Source organism: Conger conger, chromosome 13 (assembly GCF_963514075.1).
Source record: "Conger conger chromosome 13, fConCon1.1, whole genome shotgun sequence".
In the NCBI taxonomy this organism is placed as follows: Eukaryota; Metazoa; Chordata; class Actinopteri; order Anguilliformes; family Congridae; genus Conger; species Conger conger.
The window spans coordinates 19,398,935-19,420,479 of NC_083772.1; the positions used below are offsets into that span (position 1 = coordinate 19,398,935).

General features: G+C 43.9%; 1 protein-coding gene across 1 annotated transcript in view; it reads right to left on the minus strand.

The window, feature by feature from the left end:
* Positions 1-8,443: 8,443 nt before the first annotated feature.
* LOC133108733 (GRB2-associated-binding protein 2-like) overlaps positions 8,444-21,545 on the minus strand; it is a 63,338-nt gene continuing 50,236 nt past the window's right edge. The window contains exons 4-10 of the mRNA XM_061218439.1: positions 18,438-18,985; positions 15,829-15,926; positions 15,084-15,369; positions 14,667-14,757; positions 14,249-14,360; positions 12,910-13,029; positions 8,444-12,194 (exon numbers count right to left, since the gene is read on the minus strand). Coding sequence (XP_061074423.1) covers positions 12,051-12,194; positions 12,910-13,029; positions 14,249-14,360; positions 14,667-14,757; positions 15,084-15,369; positions 15,829-15,926; positions 18,438-18,985 — 1,399 coding nt within the window. The 3' untranslated portion in view covers positions 8,444-12,050. The remainder of the gene's footprint in view (positions 12,195-12,909; positions 13,030-14,248; positions 14,361-14,666; positions 14,758-15,083; positions 15,370-15,828; positions 15,927-18,437; positions 18,986-21,545) is intronic.

Consider the following 21,545-nt stretch of genomic DNA (forward strand, 5'->3'; position numbering starts at 1 on the left):
TGGACCATGTGGATATGAGGCCCCCCATTTTTCCAGAAACCAGTTGGTTAGGCATGACGTTCGAGGATAGGCACGAAAACCTCAGGTGTCAGTCAGTTTCGCAAATACGCATGTACAAGTAGCTAATACTAGTACAATGTCATATTAAGCTCAAGATACACAGTGAAAATGAGGTGAAATGTATACCACCATAAGCATACACTATACACCAAGGGTATTGGTGCTAAAATAATGCAGTTTCTGTCTCAAAAATATAATATGCACAGAATCACAGGATGATAAGTGATAAGCAACTGCTCTGAGCACTCAGTTTCCTCTGTTATTGATTATGTCGTTTTCTTCTGTTAGTTATCTTCATTATTAGTCCACTAGGGGTCAGTTTCCAGTGCCAGCAAGGAGCAGATGGGCTCCCCCTCTGAGCTTGGTTCTGCTCAAGGTTTCTTCCTGTTAGTCAGGGTTTTTGTCGTTGCCACTGTCGCCCTAGGCTTGCTCTGAGGGGGTCTCAGGCCTGTCTAATTGAAAATGCCCATATTGACACAGATATGTCCTCTGTACATGTGTGTGTGGCTTGATAAAAATTGTTCACAAAAAAGTGAAACCATAAGTTATTTTCCAATGCATCAGTTCTGACCTGGAATGATCATGAAATCTTACAAAATGGCTGAAATCTTCAAAATGGAAAGTAACCAATTCGGCAATTAGTTTTTGTTATAAAGCCCCCTGTAAGGATACTGTACAGACTGAAATGGCCGCCAAACATCCCAATTGAACTAAACTAAAGTCTAAACCCTTAAGCATTCCATTAAGTGGTTGTAAAACATTCTAGCCAGGCAGTAAATTGTCTTCTGTACATGTGACATGAAGTTAATGGGTTGTTTTTTTCCCTGCTGTATGAGGGTGAGGGGGCCCCTCCGACGCGGACACATCCCTGTCGTATGAGAGAAGAATGAGACTGCACCATTCAATAGACATGAGCAAAGAGACTGTCTGTTAATTGTGGAGAAGGATTATCTCCAGACATTCATGTCTGGATTAAAGGATTCTCCAAGGGTGTGGGGAGGCCTTTAATCTCGAGTGCGTCGTAAAGTAATATCCCCATTTTTCTTTAGAAAGGCACACATTTGATCAAAGGCTTTGGAAAAGGGGACTTAAAACAGCGGCAAAGAAACGAGAGCTGGCGGGCTTTGCCCGTCGCAGACACTAAGTGCCAAACACACACACACACAGTCACACCCACACACACGCACACACACAGCCAGCTCGGTCGGCTCTTTAGAAACAGTCATCGTCTTCATGAAAGAAATGCATGTGTCGGCCTGCTTGCCTGTGCCAACACATGTAAAACAACACACAACAGACAACACATGTAAAAAAAACAGGCAACAGACAACATGTAAAAAGAACAGTAAAAATTTGGATGGCTCAGTAATTTACTTTCCTTTTTATTAATAATCATTCATTTAATTTGGTAAGACTAAAAAGCAAACATCATGATATATGTTTGTGCTGAAATATGGCTATTCATTATTAAATTATTATTATATGCAGTATATATATATATATACATATATATATATATATATCTATCATTATTTCAAATGATTACTCATTTGTTTTGCATGAAATATATAAAATATATCATATATATACACTGAGCATTAATTCTTGCATACACCCAATTTCTCTCAGTGCACACACACACACACACACACACACACAGGAAATTCCCAATTACCAATTGCACAACGCAGTAATGAGCACCACTGCTGAACAACACAAAATTACTCAAAAGGGATTTTCTGTCACATTTCTGACAGCAGCGACATTAAAAATGTATCAACAATAGTAATAACACACTTTTTAATAAAACATTTTTTTAAAACCTTTACTGCAAAAACCAAACCTGCAGTGTTTTCAAAGCAGAGTAAGAGGCCATGCAGTTTAGCATGGCCATTTCCTGAAGCACATAATGACAAATAAATACAGTAAAAGTAAATAAACATGCTGAATATTAGCCCCTGTCATTAAGTGGATGTTAATCATAAAAGCTGTTTTGCCGTCCTTGGCGATGTACAGAAAAAAAAAACTGTAATACAACAGGACCCACTGTCTAATTGAGCAATCAAGGACTTGTGCAATCAGTCTCTCATTTCTGTTACCTTTCAAATAACATAATTATGTGCCTTTTAGTGAAGCCAGAACAAAATGTACCAGACTTAAAACCAATTACTCCTGTATCTGGACATGCACATTTGCGAGCTACAACTCTGTGAATCCGAGCCTGTCTCTGCCTGTCGACATCACTTCCTGCCCACAGATTACAGAGTGAAAAGCAGTAATACACAAAGCTTACCTGCAATGTTGTCCTTAATGAGCAAACAAACACATGAACAAGAGGCCATTGATTTTGAGACTTCACCTCTTCTGAATATTGCTTGTGTTGCCGATTGTCAAGGAGAATCACTAGAATCTGAGAGGTTCAAAGTCTGTTTGGGTCAGATTTAATGGTTTGGAAACTACCTCAATACTGTTTTAATAATTTTTAGGTATATAAAAATAGTGTCCAAGACCTGTCTTGATATGCTTAAAATCAGAAGTGGTTTGGAAATGCCGTATGGCTCCAAAAGGTAACAAAAAGCATATCTAAAAACATGTATGATTATCATCATGATTATGTTTACATATAATATAGTGGATAGGCTGCAGCAGCAGAAAACCAGTAAGTCTAAAAAAGTTGTAAGAAATACATAATAAAGTGCCCCCCAACCTTGTGGTCTTTGATGGACAAGTTGTAGTTCTTTAACATATCTCTTATAATCATGCCCCACTTCTAGTTTATGACATGCCATAACTTTATCGACAGCCCATGCTTGTTATAAGTTCACTTGATGTTCATGGCTATGAATACTTAAATACTTCTGTTCTGCAGCTATTCCAATTCCATTTGGTAAGTACATAATGCATGAGGTCAGAAAACTTCAATTGTCAAGCACGACCTCAAACCTTAAAACAAGCTAGTATTTTATACTTGAGAGAGATTTTAAGTCTCATTACAGCACTGAATCAGACTGTCAAGGCAGACCGTTTTTGCAGTGTGAATATTTAATGCAGACATGCGCATACATACAGTGTTTCAGATGCATGTCCCTGCCCGCCCTGGTCTGGGGTCCTGCTTTATGGCCACAGCAGCCCCGGGGCCCAGGCCCCGCCCCAGCCCACTGGCATCTGTCAGTGTGAGATAAGGGCAGGAAGCCGGCACACAGGGGCCCGAAACGGTTGGAGGAAACGGGAGCCAGGCCCTCGGATTCATCAGCACGATAAAGGGGCAGAGCCGGCCTTCTGCTCCAGGTGAAATCTCTCATTATCTCACAAATAAGCACATGTTCCCCGTTTGGTACTCACTTTCAGATTGCGGTTCTAACTGCACCGACATCACAGGACTGCCCCCTGACCGTTTTAACTCTCTCAGAACTATGCCATCCACAAGCGTGGAGCTTTCTGTCAACTTCGCTGTCAAGACGTATAGAAAAACTGCATTAATAGCTGAATAAAATGTTTAATAATTATGCTAAATTGCATTTAAGATTTTTTGTTACCATGATACTTCCTCCAGAAACACTCACGTTGGTTCTTACACTTTTTCTTCAGGTAAGTTCAGTGTTTCCTGGATAAATTATTTTAAGACTTTAACTCTGTGTTACCATCAAAGACATTTTTTGTGAGACAATTGTAGATTTCTTCCTTGTAATTTTGTACTGAGTCATTGACAAAGACAGTAGTTTACATATGTAATCATGAAAAAAATTATATAACTGTTATAATAAAGATGCAAAAAAAGGAAAACTGCACTCAATTATAAACTGTGTTTTAGTAACAAATTAATCTGTTTAATCCTGTTTTTTGGCTGCTATCTCTTTTGTTTACTTTCTGAAATGGGTGAATTTAATAAATATGTACTGATTAACATCCATCATCACCACCACTGATCAATATTGTTTCAAACCACGCAAGGTAAACCAAAACAATATATGTATTTATTCAATAATGTATTATAAGGCTCTTGAGAAATAAAAGTTGCAGAATACTTCCCGACCAGAAGGGGGCAGCATCTACTCCATGATTGACCAGCTTTGCGCAGATAAACTTTCCCCTTGGACTTCAGGGAGGCATTAGTGTGAGCAGATTGCTTGCATGATTGATGTGGCAATACCAGTGCTTTGTGTGCCAGTCCTTTGTCACATGATGTCCCCATCACTTATAGCCCAAAGCAATCTGGGAATGAAGCGGGAGGTCTATTTCCCAGAGGTATAATGGGGACAAGCACTTACGGGCTTTGATTTCGCCACCATCCGTTATCATTGCCTTGCAATGCCCTTTATGGAAATGGACCATGAAGTCAGCAACTTTGCTGGATATTGTGTGCATTGCATTCCCAGAAATAAAGGGACAGTGCTGCTACATTTTTGCTCTTTAAGGAGCGAAAAACGCATTCCCAAGATCTACCAGAAAGTACAATAACATTCAATTTGGGTAATAATAAGTACCTATCCCAAGCAGAAAGGGACAAATGAATGATGTATTGCTGGATAAGGGTCCAATTGTTTGTACCAAGAGGGTACCACCCAAGCTACAAAGGCTTGTACCCTTTTAAGCACGTTTTTGTACTTTTTTCACCAAGAGTGTAGACTATATAATTAAAGACTTAAATTCTAAATACTTTTTTTTACATCAAGGTCAACTTCCCACAGATCATACAGGTGCAGAGGATTATCCAAGAAGGATAGCTATTGAAGAACAGCTATGAAGGTTATTTGCTGATTGTTCTCCATGTTTATTTTTTCTCAAAAATACATTTTGCTATATGCAGTATATTAGCTTGTACACTGGAGAATACATTTGCAACAAATTTCACCTTGAGGACTGCATTGTTCTTTTGTTGATTGTGTTTGGCCACAGTATACATAACTGACATCCTTCAATGAAAACGGGACGAAGCCTCACAGAAGGAATGAACATGGAGCTATCTCACCTTCATGTTTCTCCTCTGCCCAGCTGTCCTGCAAGCTGCTTTGGGCCATTCCTCCTCTCTCCCTTGCAGGCCTGCTGTAAAGTTCACTTGTTGCACATCACACATTTTAGCACAAAATGGCTCTGTCTGTTGGAGAAGCAGATCGTCTCGTTGCATGAACTCACAGGCCCAGGCGCTTAAAGGTGTGCTTGTTTATGGGGCCGAGACTGGGAGATCACTCCAGAACACCTGTTTCGTGGTGAATGTTTGATTTAATTTTATTTACCCCTCTGTTCATCAAGCATTACAAAGGGCAGACTGAAAAGCAGCAGAGCTGGCCAGCTTAAGAGTGGCCAGCTCTGAGCGGCGAGCAGAAAAGCTGCTCGGTTTTTACTTTCTTTCCCCTTTTTTATTTTAGTTTCTCGTGTTAATTCATTACTTTTGCCTGGAACCCATGAGGGGAAAGGGTGAAGACTTTTTATGATTTATTGTGTTGGGTTGGGGGCGTTTCTCTCTCTCCCTGCGGCAGACAATGGGGGAAATTCCAGAAGTGCTGCATCTCCCTCCCAGGTGAGCCACACAGCGTGTGACAGGCTCCCTTGGCGGGAACAGAGCATGAGATGGGGATGCGATACAGTGGGCCTGAATGCCCTGGTCTTGTGGTCACGTGACCAAATCGGGAGTGGAGCAGTGCATTCTGGGACATGCAGAGGGTCAGACATGAGGAGAGAGGGAAGTCAAATGAGGATGCGCCCCACTGCCAGAAAAGGATATTGATCGGAGGGGAACGGAAAATTGATCATTTGATCGCCCACTGTTATTTGATGGTGTAAAATCTACGTAAATTCTAATTGTTTTCCAGGAAGTGGATGGAACAAAACTTTGTATTGAAAAGACAATTAATTGTATTAATTACTTGTAATGCAAGTATTTCAATTGCATCAATTTTACTGAAAATATACTGTGAAGATGTGTTCATATGGTTATGAAAAATAGACTAAAATGAGGGGAAAAAGTGAGTTTTGATTTCAGCTGTCTTTAATGCGAATGAGAATTGTATTTTAGTCTGGTTAGGTTGATGCAGGGCTGCCCAATCCTGTTCCTGGAGATCCATCCAGTAGATTTTCACTCCAACACAAACAAAGCACACCTCATTTAACACTCATTTAACAACTAGAGATATCATTGAGCTGCTTGATTAGTAGAATCAGGGTTTAAATGAAGATGGTAGATCTCCAGGAACAGGATTCGGCACCCTTGTCTGTTCTGAATGTGTCTCCTGGCTGAGTTACCTTTTTTCAAGGGCTGTTTACTTCAGTTTAAATCTCATAACAGAACAGCATTCTTTCTGAGAAATACCACAGGATTTCAGGATCTCCTTTCCAGTACATCTAGACTGAAGCCGTCCTGTACGGCAGACCTGTTATGTATCACTGATAATGTGTTTCTCAAGAGTATTCTGTGAAAAAATGACAGAAGCCTTTTCATGTAGAAGTGAGGCGACGGAAAGGCGTATTTGTAATGCTTTGTTTATTTACAGTCCACATCGTCTCTGATAATACAGGAATAACAAAGTCATGTGCATCCCAAATGTACCATACGTGACTGTTACTGTAGCATCATTTGGCATATTGCTTCACAGACCCCAGAGAGAGCATACATTGTTAGTCAAAGCTGCATTTCTTACTTTTTTAAAGAGCAAAACAATAAATTAATAAATTACTTCACTTTTCACACAAGGATAGGAAAAAAAAAATGTACAGCAGTAATAAAATATAAAACATTTACATCGATCGAATGACAGCTTACTGAAAGGCATCTTTTTCCTCTCACAGACAGACTTCAATGCTTCATCCCTTTTCCCACTCAAACAGTGGGTCTGTTAAAACACACACACACACACACACACGCACACACAAGCACGAGACAGAACTAACCTCACAATCTAGCACAATACACGTCATTCTCGTTCATACACAGGTAGGTTACTTCACCCAGGTAACAAATTGCATCTCATTTCACACAGAGAAAGGACCAGTCCACGACCGGTTGAAGACCGGTCTATCCATCCTTGATGACAAGCCTGGGTCACTGATGGTGATTGCGTCAGCACAGCCGGTGTGTACTGGCTCATTCCCGCTGGAACGACGGGGCATAAAAATGTATTCTAGACCGTGGTACTGACCATTTAAGTACAGCGAGAGGCCAGCACGTCCAGAAGGTATGGAGTGAACCCAAGGGCCAAAACGTCCCTTGATAAACTTAGGGGACCAAGGGGCCAACACACAACACTTCCAGGCCAACATTAGCACACTGGCTAAGAAATGCTACAGGGACCGTTTAAATCAATGACACGTTACATAAAATGACACGGTAAAGTAAAAAGGGTTCCCCTACGGAGACAAGCCACAGAACCTGTTTTATCTGGGAGTGTATGTGCAACGCAGAGACTTTTTCTACACCACTGTCATCCTGCGCAGGTTCTAAAGTGTATTGTGACAAATATTTTGTAAAATGCTCTGTATTAATACATTTTGAATTGATACGGGATACAGGATGTATTTCTAACACAGGATGTAGATCATAGGTTTCTTTGAACAGTCCTCACCAAAGAAAAGGGACACCCAAAACACACAACTGAAGATGGACTCTTAAACCATTAAATGTGATGATCCAACACTTTTTCTTCCATAATTAAAGCAACCTAATCATATTAAAATGAAATGGAGTCTTTGGTGGTTCCAGCCCACCAACCATCCTGCACCTCCAATAAAATTTTTAGTTAAATCAGTGCAACACAAAGGTACAGCTAAACTGCTACTATGCTCCCAATTAAATACAACTCAATATTAATATGACCCATTTTTATGGTCATCCACAAACGGGTTCATTCAGATTTTGTGGTGCAGAAAAGACACGTCTACAATATGCAGTGAGAGCAGAGGAAAATGTCCATTACACTGAGATGAGCTCTTTATGGGAGAGCATGTAAAGAGCATGTAAATCAGGCCAAATGTGATTCAGTCTATTCATAAAGAATCTCTGTAGGATCACCGCAGACCTGGGTCAAATACATGATTGTTTCAGATTCAAATACTTTTCTATGCTTTACTGAGCTTGTCTGGTGAATTGAACCAATGAAATACTCTTAAAAAAATGAAATGAAATAAAACCACCCCCTGGTTGGCTCAATTGCATCAGGCAAGATCAATCAAGCACAGAAAAGTATCTGAATCCAAAATGATTTGACCCAGAATTGAATCAGAGTGCTGATCTTTGATCAGGTTTGGTGGTCGATATCCTATTCATAACCCCTGGGAGCTGGAAGATAAAACTTATCTGAGATCAGCTCTCCTATCAGAACATTTTAAGACTATGGGCCATAAACAAAAATCATATTTAAAATACAACCCTTCAAAAGGATTAACACCATTTTGACAAAATATTCAAATGGAAATAGTTACAGTCAAATTTTGCACACTGTACAGTCATTGCAGTTATGTTTCAACATTCCAGCACAACATTTCACTCACATTTTATAAAACTTTCAGAGGAAGAAATGCACTGAGCTTCCCTTGGAGTGTTTATGAGTTAAATATAGTACATAACAGCATAATAACCAGCTGTCCTCAGTCAAATGCATGAAACAACAATTCTGATGTCAATTTGAACTTGCAAATACAGTTATTATATTTCAATCCATGTATAATTCACTGAAACTGACATTGCTTTGGTTGATTCTGCCTAATGGTAAAAAAAATAAATAGGGTCCTCGCTTCAATTACTAGCTTCAAAAGCTCATTAAACTGGTGCATTTATGTTCATGGATAAAATCTGCTCAATCATAAACTACTACACTTGTAACAGTGCAAATTATGAATGAATACAATAACAAAAAAGAAAACTAAGGAAAACATTATTTTAACGGCATGTAAATATGGGCATTTCATACACAAACACTTATTTACAAATTCATTTTTGGATTCAAATTATTTTCTGCTCAATTAATCTTGCCCGGTGCAATTCAGCCAACAAAGGTGGGGCTTGCACTTTTTGAGGGCATTTCATAGGTTCCAAAACACCAGCCAAGCTCAGTAAAGCGTAGAAAAGGATTTGAATACAAAGCAGTGATGTATTTGACCCAGGTCTGCTGTACATAAAAGCAAAAGGATGTAGCCGTGATGTTTGAATATGGCTTCAGTCAGGCAGCTTATATACACAGTCTGTTGATCATACTGTCCTAAGGCAGAGGCTAGATAAAGGTGGCTTCCCCATTTCAGTAACCACCCAGGGTTGCCAGACTGGGGGATTCATCCCAAATGTAGGAGATTAAAAAAATTGTGATATATTTGTATGAAAGTCAATTGAATATGGGCGGTTTTGAGGACCTTTTTAGGGGGGATTATTCAGGCGTCTGGCAACATTGATACCTCGATTATTCCTTAAATTAGATCAGGGATAATGCTCCTGACTCTGGGCTGACATCAGTGCTCTGGGAAGATTATTTTCAGACCTCCACACTCCCAGCCATCTAATGAGCCACGGCCAGGTCTCAGAAGACCACGGCTCACAATGACTGAAGCAGGAACTGAAATGTGATAGTCTGAAATACTCCCTTTCCCTCCGTGTAACACTGGGAAGACATACAAAAATGTGTGTTCTTTTTTTGCGCTTGCGGCACAGTATGTGGCTCTGGAGATTTGACACCCACAGACCGTTTCATAGCAGCTACAGATTAGCCCTGAAATCAAACGTACCTGCACGTTTCATGGACACGGCACTAAAACTTAATCCTGTTTGCGTGTAGACTTCACGCAAGAACCAACAGTCATAACAGATTATTGCTAAGGCTTGAGAAAAACAAAGGATTTTAATTTAAGGCTATGTTTTTCCAGGCATGCAAACCCATGGTGAGATAATCTAATTAAATTTCCTGAATTAAAAAGCTTGTCCTTGCGGCAGAATGCGTCTCTTCCTCATATTTGATGAGGATCCTTTACGGCACCACAATTGCTGCGTTTCCATTAGAATGTCGCTGCGAATTTAGCTTGAAGTGCAACAAACATTTGCTTTGACAAAGCAGCAGTCAAAACAGGTGTTTCAAATCTCAGTTTTCAGGGGTCAAACATTTTATTCTCGTTACCATTTTGCCAGCTGGGAAGAAAATGGCAATCGACATGAAGTCGGCTCCATTTAGTTGTGGCGGGTTTTCCGCTCGTTGCGGACCGGCAAGGAAGGAGAAAACCGTTTAAAAATGATGGTATAGGCTCCATTTGATGCCTAAGATTTAATAGTGGAGTGGAAACTACGCCCACGTTGTGCACTATGCTAGCTGGGGTTTTGGAGCCGACCCTCTGAAATCGTGATGCATACGCCCTAATAGAAACGTAGCTATTCTGGTAGATTCTGCTACCTACCTTAAGCGCATTCGGTAACGTTAAAATAACAACACAATAACGTTTGTGATCCGTTTGGGTCCATCTGAGAACTCTAAACAACAACTCTAGCAAACACGTCCCTATCAGCACTTCTGACCAGCATTTACAAAAGCAATGAATATGTTTGTAAATACGTCTTTGCCCATTCAAACTCAGTCTTATGTTTTTCTTAACTTTTGCGACAGAAGGTTGGTTATCTTGGTCAGCCGGTGCGCTTTAGTTTGCATTGCATGCCGTTGGATTTAACATACTACTGAATGGCATGCGAATAGTTTATTTTTTTTAAAGGTCGGCGGTCATTCGCGCAGATTCAGGGATCCCCAGTGTTCCTCCTGTCCCACAGTCAGTTGAGAGAGTCCAGCAGTCCGGGACATTGCACCGTGTGAATGTTGCTATGGCTACAGGGAAGTTGCTATGGCTTTGAATCACATTCACCATAAAACCCTTGGACAAGCTGCATGAGGCCATGGCTTTCCTGCACACACTGTCCCCGCTCTCCTCCACAGTCCTCATGACAGTGTGTGCGTGTGTGTGTGTGTGTGTGCGTGCCTGCATACTCATGAGTATGAGCATTCAGTGAAGCTAGAGGCAGGTAGAAAAAAGGTGTGTGTGTGTGTGTGTGTGTGTGTGTGTGCATGCTCTTGCATGGTTGCATGTGTTTGCATGTGTGTGCATGTGTGCTTGCATGTATGTGTGCATATGTGTTTTTGTGTGTGCTTTCACATGCTTACATGCGTTTACACATTGGGGTGTGTGTGTGTGTGTGTTTCCGCAAGCTTGCATGCTTGTATAGAGGTGTGTGTGTGCGTACTCCTGAATACTTGCATACGTGTGTATATGTGTGTGTGCTGCTCCTGTGTGTCTGCATGTATGTGAGCGTGTATGTTGTATGTTTGTGCAGGTGTGAGTGTATTTGTATGTGTGTGTGTATATGTGCATGTGTGTATAAGTGTATGTGTGTTTATGAGTGCATGCAAGTGTATGTGTATGTGTGTGTGTGTGTGTGTGTATGTGTCCTTGTGTATGTGTGGGCATGTTCGTGCAGATGTATGTTTGTGCAGGTGTGTATGTACTGGTGTGTGTGTGTGATCCTGTGTGTGAATGTTTGAGCTGGTGTGTATGTGTATGTACAGGTGTGTGTGTGTGCTCCTATGTGTGAATGTTTGGGCTGGTGTGTATGTGTATGTACAGGTGTGTGTGTGTGCTCCTGTGTGTGAATGTTTGTGCTGGTGTGTATGTGTATGTACAGATGTGTGTGTGTGTGTGTGCTCCTGTGTGTGAATGTTTGTGCTGGTGTGTATGTGTATGTACAGGTGTGTGTGTGTGTGTGTGTGCTCCTGTGTGTGAATGTTTGTGCTGGTGTGTATGTGTATGTACAGGTGTGTCTGTGTGCTCCTGTGTGTGAATGTTTGTGCTGGTGTGTATGTGTATGTACAGGTGTGTGTGTGTGTGTGCTCCTGTGTGTGAATGGTTGTGCTGGTGTGTATGTGTATGTACAGGTGTGTGTGTGTGTGTGTGTGTGCTCCTGTGTGTACAGGTGTACACGTGCGTGTGAGCCGTCGCTCTTGGCGATGACCCCGTGACCCTGGGCGAGCAGCTCACTGTCAGGACTTCACGCCCTTGACGGGCTCGGAGGACTGACGCACGTCGGTCCACTCCTGCATGGTGCTCTGCAGAGCCTGCGTCTTCTTCTTATCCACCTGCACGTAGTCCACCTTCTCATCCGACGTCACCGACGACGTGGAGGGCTGGGGGGGGGGGGCATAGGGCGGGGTTCAGTCCAGGTTTTAAAAATCCAGTTCCAGTAGGGTGAATTCAGGTAATTTGGGACACTTCACTTTCTGTTCAGTTGCTTGCAAATTACCCAAATTCACCAAGTATTTGACTTTCAGGACTTGCACTGAAAACGCATAAAGTGCACTTGCATTCATGAGAAATGGCATATTTATCTAAATCTGAGGAACTCTATACATGCCTTCTAGAGTGTTAATCCACATGCTATTTTGGGAATAACGACAATGTATGCACAACTGTATTTTCTTTTGCTAAAGTAAAATAGACAGCAAGTAGACAGCTGCAGTAAGAACAGTCAGCAAGGTCATATATAGAATAGAGAGCACATCTACAGTAATCTGCAAAAGTAAGATATATACTGTAGAATAGAGAGTAACGTTACAGTAATAAGCTATAACAAGTGATATAATAATAATAATGATTAGACTAAGCAGGTGACAACCACCTCTGGAGCAATGTGGGGTTAAAGGCCTTGCTCAAGGGCCCAACAGCTGTGCAGATTTATTGAGGCTACACCGGAGCTTGAACTACAACCTTCCAGGACCCAGTCATGCACCTTAGCCACTAGACAATTGGCTGCTGCCATATATAGTGAATAGAGAGAACAGAAAAGTAACGTTACAAGAAAAGTTACAAGAGTTACAGCAATAAAGACAGATGGCCACACACCTTCCTGTGTGGACTGACAGATCTTGGCTGGAAGTCCAGGTCTAGGTAGTCAACGTTCCCAGACTTTCTGGGGGCAGGGCTGCTGGTGCCACTCACAGCTGGTGAGGTAGATGCTGGGTTCTGTGGGCGGAGACTAAGCGTTAGGCCATTTCAGTCAGGCAATGAGCCTTTCTTCAAGAACTAATTCATTAATTTATTCCTAATTATTCCTAAGCATTTTTCATTTTTACCTTGCATATGTTGTGTCCATGTCGTGTGTGTATTGACATGAATTTTATTTATTTTTTCTAATACTGTGCTATGTCTACTTCTCCTTAATTGCCCCCCTGGGGATAAATAAAAGTTTTTTAACTGGATTGAATCTGTGTTCTGCAGCTCAAAATGTGCGTTAAAATTACTGTTTTTGTTCATTATGGCAAAGCAACTGCATAATTGTTTTTTAGATTATTGGCAGTACAAAATGTATTATGGATAGTATGTTATATAGTATCTATAGTTATTCCTCCTCATGGACGTATATCACAACCCAGCAACGCTTCATATATGTAGCTCACAAACGCCATCCCAGCCCATAGTTTGGGAACGACAATAAACTGGCATGTAGTACACTCTCAGGCATAAAGTGACAGTGGAGGTACATTTTTGTTCTTCAAGGATCAAATTTTCCAAATGTACGCTGAAATTAATATTGCTGGCTATGGGGGGCAATTTTATGTCTCTAAAGAGTAGTGCCCCAGTAACAAGCATTTGTATATTTTTAGGCATTTTTCGTACCTTTCTTTCTGAGAGTGAACATTACTTCAGTGCTGGGATTGGGTGAATAAAAATAAGAATGGACCAATGGACTGGGATTAGCAGAGGCCCCCCGTGCAGGACTAATATATCTGGCTAACACACCTGACTAACACACTTAGCTAACACACCTGGCTAACATACCAAGCCAACACACCTGGCTAACATACCTAGCTAACACACCTGACTAACACATTTAGCTAACTCACCTAGCTAACACAGCTAGCTAACACACCTGGCTAACACACCTAGCTAACACACCTGACTAACTCACCTGGCTAACACACCTAGCTAACACACCTGACTAACATACCTAGCTAACACACCTGACTAACTCACCTGGCTAACACACCTAGCTAACACACCTGACTAACACACCTGACTAACTCACCTAGCTAACACACCTGACTAACACACCTGGCTAACTCACCTGACTAACACACCTGACTAACACACCTGGCTAACACACCTGGCTAACTCACCTGGCTAACACACCTGGCTAACTCACCTAGCTAACACACCTGACTAACACACCTGGCTAACTCACCTGGCTGACCATGGCCACATAGTTCTCCTCGCTGTCGCCGGAGTCTGTGCTGGTGATGCTCTGTGTGGAGATGGGGCGGCAGTGCAGGGAGGAGATGGGGTTCAGGGGAGGCCTGGGGGGGGGGGAGAGAGACAGTTAGCACCCCCATTCCAGCACCCTCCCTTCTGCAGCACAGCACAGTACAGTTATTTAGCTGACACTTTTATCCAAAGCGATTTACAGTTGATTAGACTAAGCAGGGGACAATCCTCCCTGGAGCAATGTGGGGTTAAAAACCATGCTCAAGGGTCCAACAGCTGTGTTGATCTTATCGTGGCTACACTGGGGCTTGAACCACCAACCTTCCGCGTCCCAGTCATGTACCTTAGCCACGAGGCTACAGGCTGCCCCCTACACTGATTTTGGGCAGGGTACCTACGTGGGCCTTATCCAGGACATGGTGATGGGACTCTTGAAGGGGAGCTCGTCAATGATGCCATTGGTCACCAGGTCCAGGGGCGTCGGCTTGGCTGAAACCACAGGGACAGACATATCTGTGAGTCCCTTTCAAAGCCTCCATTACACACACGAGAGCCTGACATCACTCCCCTCTATTATGATAGTACTAATGGTCACTAATCAAATTCACAATCAACAGTCAATTAACAATTTATTTTACTAGCAAAACCGCAAGCAAATTAAATAATTGTGTTCTCTTTATATTGGTGACAAAGTAATCTGTCTGGTTTTTCAAACAGTTATACAATTGCAAAATGGCTGAAGTGCTTGTGTAAGAATGCAAGCGATCTGCTGTCGTTCTCAGGAGAAGCGGGCGAGACAGAGAGGGGAGACGTACACTTCCGGTCCGGTTTCAGGTTTCGGTTGATGGGGGGCGGGGTTATGTCGCTCAGCCGGCCCGGGCGGTGACAGAGGGAGGCGGTGCTACCCTTGCGGGTCGGGAGCGTGGCGGAAAAGCCTGGAAAGTCGAAGTGGTGTGGGCCGGGGCTCATGGGAATGTAGATGTTCTGGGGGCTGTCGGCCTGGGCGGTGGTAAAGGGCGACGAGGCGGAGCCGGGGTTCATTGGCACGTAGTTGTCTTCGGAGTCTCCACTGTCGGAGCGGTTCAGGGTGGGCTTGGCTCTCTGTCGCAAAGCAAAGGCCAAGATCGCCCTCCGTTACGCTATTACACCGTTATCCAACACCGTTACCCAACAGTGTTATCCAACCGAGGACATACAACACACACCCGAGCAGGTCTGAAGCTCACTTCTGTTCAAACTGAAATTCACACGACAGTTACAGTTTAAATACAAAGACGTTTGGAACTGGTCCGTTCCAATTTCAACCTGGACACTCAATTTATTACTTGTATCCCTGCGTTTTGTCCTAGAAATACACCATCGTTTCCCAAACTCAACAATACATGAAAAACAAACACAAAATGTGCAGTACATACAAATAAATAATTCTGAGTGAACATTTTAATTAATAAAATGAAATAAAATAGCTGATTTTACAGTACTGTTCTGCCCTTTTCCCTTGTGCTACAGGAATAAGGGTGTGTTGTATCAGTTAGTTAGTTAGAGTGAGGACACACTCACCAGGTTGGAGCCCAGCCCGTTACTGACAGACTCTGTCGACAGGCCAGAGTTGCTGAGATAACCCTGCCGATGGTGATCGCTGTTCTCAAAGGAGGAACCTGAGGATAGAACAGTACGGCTGTATCAACCAATCAATCGATATTTATTTCTGTACAGCCATATTTAACACCAGTTTTTTACACAACACAGAGAGACGCACTGAAAGCCACCATATTTCAGCTGAATGGCCCTCTCTGAAACGACAGCTTTGAGATGTAGCACTCCAGACATGTTGCAAATTCCTTCCACACAAAACAGGTTGATTTTCGAGAGAGAATAAAAAAAAACCAATTCAGCCATAATTTAGATTAAAAAAAAACAGCATTCAATCTGAACTCCTGGTATACGATGAGTTCCAGTAAAGAACACCTTGACCAATGTCCTGGAGGAGGCAGAACAGTGCCTGTAAATGCACCAGGAGTAAACTCACACAGACAGGAGGAGATCATGGAAACTCCACAGAGACAGGATCTGGCCAGCCGGGATTCAAAACCAGAACCTCCTTCTTCCGAGACACTACACTATTGTGCTGCCCCTGTAACCCTTATCAAGAGTGACTTTGTATTCAAGCACATTGGATAAAGCACATTGGGGCGGCCTGTAGCGTAGTGGTTAAGGTAAAAAATGACTGGGACATGCAAGGTCGGTGGTTCTAATCCCGGTGTAGCCACAATAAGATCCGCACAGCCGCTGGACCCTTGAGCAAGACCCTTAACCCTGCATTGCTCCAGGGGAGGATTGTCTCCTGCTTAGTCTAATCAACTGTACGTTGCTCTGGATAAGAGCGTCTGCCAAATGCCAATAATGTAATGTAATGGATCTGAAACAATGCAAGGTTAACGTGCAGACTGCCAGCTTATTATTCCTTTACTGTATACAGCTGGATATGCACTGAAGCAGTTCAGGTTAAGTACCTTACTCAAGGGTAAAACAGCAGTGTATTTGGGCGGAAAGACCAGTTCCCTAGCCATCATACTGCACAGGAGGCACAGCACTGAGTCTTTGAAGAGGGCAGGCAGACCAAGACACCTTGACCAGTCATGGCAACAACCCAATTACTGGCACCTGAGGTTCCCACCGTACTCACAGGACACAGTACCTGGGGACAGGTTTAAATCAGTAACAAGCGTTTCCCAGACAGGACCAATCACAGGGCTCTTCATGAATAGCCTCCTTTTCACACCTGGCTGCGCTTAAATTAGCCTCGGTCAGAGGGGCCGGGGAAGAGGGGGACAGACAGCGGTCAGGCTGGCAGGGGAGAGGGGAACGACTGGTCCCTCCCCAGGAGGTCTGGAGCAGCTCGGCCCCGGACCGGGGAGGAAGGCCAGGGACCCGGTTACTGGCCCGCAGCCCAGAGAGGGCCATCCTGGGGCCCAGCAAGAGGCCGAGAGGCTGGGAGATTTCATCAGCCTCCCAGCACAGCGTCTGCCAGACCAGCTCTTTATTTCTGACTGGCTGCCAGCGCAAAGCCAGGAGAGGGGGAGGGAGGAGGATGGAGCAAACGAGAGAGGGAGAGCGATAAAGAGAGATGGAGAAAGCGAGAGGGAGAATGATGAAGAGAGGGGGAGAGAGAGGGAGGGAGAGAGAAAGAGAGAGACAAAGACAGAAGAGAAGGAAAACAGGGGACTTTATCTTGAATGTGTTGTTATCTACAATGTGTTGTCTTTGTAATTCTTTGTAATTGGCTTAATGTAAAACACTTTGAGCTACATTTAATATATGAAAAGTTCCATATTATTATTATTATTATTATTATTATTATTATTAATTAATTGTAATTAAAATACAGATATAATAGTGGTCGTCTCAGGAACAATGAGACTCACGCACAACCACACTTTCAACTTCTCCACGACCCCCTCTGTCGAGATAATCCTTTGTAATCGTAAATACTGAATAATTAGGGGATTATGAGATATTTTGGATTGGTTCCATTTTGGACATTTTAGTGAGGGCTGACTAGTGAGGGCACCGTTGATATTTTTACTGGGCAGTAATATGATGAGATATTTTAATAGAGTGATTTAGGTTAAGTACATTGGCCCAGGGCACAACAGCAGTATATAACTTGATATTTTATCCTGAAGACATCTGGCTACTACTGTACAGCAGGGGATCAATAGGACTTCAGCAAATTCCGGTCATGAATTCCGAATGCAAATTCATGAACTGAAAAACGTCCATCATTTTCAATTGGCTGGTTTCAAGGTCATAGATTAAGCTTAGTCCTGATCTAAACTTCTGTATGGAGAATCTCCTTTCAAAATGTAATTTAGTCAGGGACTCGGCTTAATCAGTGCCTGTGAAACTGGCTCTAAATGTCTAAACCAGGGGACCTGGGCAGAGAATCGGGTTTAGGACAGTGACTCGGGGGAGAGAATGGGGGGACAGAATGGGGGCAGATGATCAGGGCAGATAATCGGGGCAGATAATCGGGGAAAGAATGGGGGCAGATAATCGGGGCAGATAATCGGGGGACAGAATGGGGGCAGATAATCGGGGCAGTTAATCGGGGGACAGAATGGGGGCAGATAATCGGGGCAGAGAATCGGGGGACAGAATGGGAGTACCTCTGTGGAGCCGGATGTTCTCCACGGCGGGGAGGGTGTTCCTCCGCGGGGCGACCGAGGGGGCGGCCGCCTCCCCGTTCTGCTCTCCGAGGGACTGGGGGCTCCCCCAGCGCTGGTTGGGCTGCAGCTCGGCCCCGTGGGCCGGCTTGGGGGGCCGGGGCGGGGGCTCTGCCCCAGGGGACTCTGGGACGGCCGGGCCCAGGGCATTGTGGTTCTTGTCGAAGGTTCTGGGCGTCTGGTAGACCGACCCGGGGGGGGAGGGGAGGAGGTCGTAGTTGTCGTTGCTGAGCAGCGGGGCTTTGGGCTCCGTCTCCCGGCCCCTCCCCTCCGGGCTGTAGCCGCGGGGCAGGTCGTAACAGGGGTCGCGCGGCGAGCCGTCCCGGGCCGACGGTAACCGGCGGCGACCGGGTTTGGGCAGGCTGTTGAAGCCGCTGGACTGGGTGCCGGAACCGTTGGCGTAGTGGGCGGGGCCACAGGGGAGCCTCTGCACCGCCGGGTCACTTCCCGCCAGCATTCCACCCCGCGCCGCCTGGGAGAAGCTGGCGCTCCTGCAGACGGAGGAACACGGAAACACACGCGTGTCAGGCCGCCGTCGTCATGGAGACCGCTCACCCCGGCAACGCCAGAGCGGCACACAGGTGCACAGATCGCCATGGTGCCCGAATGCCATGCGCTACCAGACAGCTCCCTCAGCGCTAGACACCTGCCGTAGGCCTCACTGCCAGCAATCCCATCAGCCACCTGTGCTGTGGTGCGTCCTTTTTCTCTGTCCTAGAGCTGTTCTCTCTCTCTCCCTATCTCTCTCTCCCTCTATCTCCCTATCTCTCCCCCTCTCCCTCTTTCTCTCTCTCTCTATCTCTCTCTCTCTCTTTCTCTCCATCTCTCTCTCTCTCTCCTTCTCCCCCTCTCCCACACAAACACATAGACTTGGGGTTATTTCCCGTTCTTTTCAGTCAGGAAACAGGAATTTACTGACAAATTTGATGGAAAATCCTCATAGAACTGTGCGGGTATTTTCTATTTATTTTCTGAAGAGAAATGGAATTCATTCTGTACACAGGAGGGCAGGAGGACTGACAGCAGCTGTCAGAGGGAATATCATTCAGCACAATACAGGCCCATCCACACACACAACCATCAGAAAACAGCCAATCAAAGCCTGCTAAGCATGAGAATGCATAGTTATCTTCGACCATGTCCATTTATCGACTGTGATCATCACACATTATGAGGAGATAACCGGTAGAGCGTCACCCTCATTTAGCATACAGCAAATACCATTTTATCATATCTATATTTCATATCTTTATCATAAAGGAAAGTTATTTAAATGTAGGCATTTGGCAGATAATCTGATCCAGAGAAGCATCCATTTTCTCACTGGGAATTGAGTTTGTGCATGCAAGTGCATACATAATGCAGGTAAAATTTCACAATATACAGAGGCTTTCAGTTTTTCATAAATTTGCAAAGATTTAAAAAAAAACATGCCTTCACTTTGTCATTATGGGTTATGAGTGTCAATTGATTGGCAAAAACGGCAATTTTATCCATTTAAAAGCAGCCGTCTGGCAGTCGGAGGGTTGCTGGTTTGATCCCCGGCCTGGGCGGGTAAAAGTGTCCCTGAGCAAGACGCCTAACCCCCAATTGCTCCTGACGAGCTGGTTGGTACTTTGCATAGTCGCCGTTAGTGAGTGCGAATGGGTGAATGAGAGACATGAATTGTAAAGTGCTTTGGATAAAAGTGCTATATAATACTATAGAGTACTAAATAGTGCTATATATATATACGGGGTGGCCCGTAGCGTAGTGGTTAAGGTAAATGACTGGGACACACAAGGTCGGTGGTTCTAATCCCAGTGTAGCCATGATAAGATCTGCACAGCCCTTAACCCTGCATTGCTCCAGGGGAGGATTGTCTCCTGCTTAGTCTAATCAACTGTACGTCGCTCTGGATAAGAGCGTCTGCCAAAATGCCAATAATGTAATATAAATCCATTCACCATTTAAGAATTCTCTGTGAACCCACTGTATAGTGGGGCACGTTTTTCTCAGTGACCCAGAGTCTATCCGGAACCTTCCCAGCTCAGAGTTCCCGCAAAGTTCCGTTGAAGCGTACGGGAGTGAAGGTTGGTAAATACCGTGGAAGAGGAGATACAGAAGCTTTGGGTTTGACTCTCGTAATGTCGTGTTTACTTAAACATTCCACGCCCAACGCAAACTCTTCGTGATGTCCCTCAATGAGGGCTCCCTCCTTGCTCGGAAAAGGGAATTCCGCATTAGTTTACACGTGGGCTTTTCCCGTGAAGTTCTCTGAGACTATGACGCACGGCGCATCCTGGAACAGTTCACGAAGGTCAGGCGTAAGAGCGTGACGTAAACGTTTCACGCTCACGCATCGCAGGGCTGCCCAAACCTGTACCTGGAGTTCTACCGTCCTGCAGGGTTTCACTCCAACCCTAACAAAGCACACCTCATTCAACAGCTAGATATCTAATTTAGCTTCTAATTAGTAGACTAAGGCATGCTAAATTAGGGTTGAAATGAGAGCCCACAGGATGGTTGACCTCCAGGAACAGGGAATTACTGCTTTACAGGGTGAGACAAAACCATAGAAGTCTGACCTAATAGAATCTTATAAGTCATATACATAACATCCACAATGTAAATGTCGCGCCAAACAAGAAACGTTTCTCTTTTTTTCTGGGAGGGATAATATTGTATTGATGTTTTCCCAATTTTGGAGGAAATGTCCCTCCTGTGTTTCCCTAAGCAGGATCTCGGACATTAGCCTAGCCACATTCGCTTAGTCACCCACAATCACTTGTTTTCTGCCGCACTCCTCATTGTACCACTCGCTCTTAAATGTGCGATATTTATTCAGCCACTAGGGGTAGTCAGACACTGCATTTTCACACCGGAATGATCCAGTCTGGTGCTAACAGCTCACTTGATCAGCAGAGGTGTGAGTAACTGCAAGAGGTGAAAAAGTGCCTCAGCAGCCATTCCGAGGTCTAGACACACACACAGTAACGCACGTGTCAAACAGATGCAGTGTACATGCCAAGCCACCAGTGTGATTACGTTAATTTGCTTCAGAGTTACGTT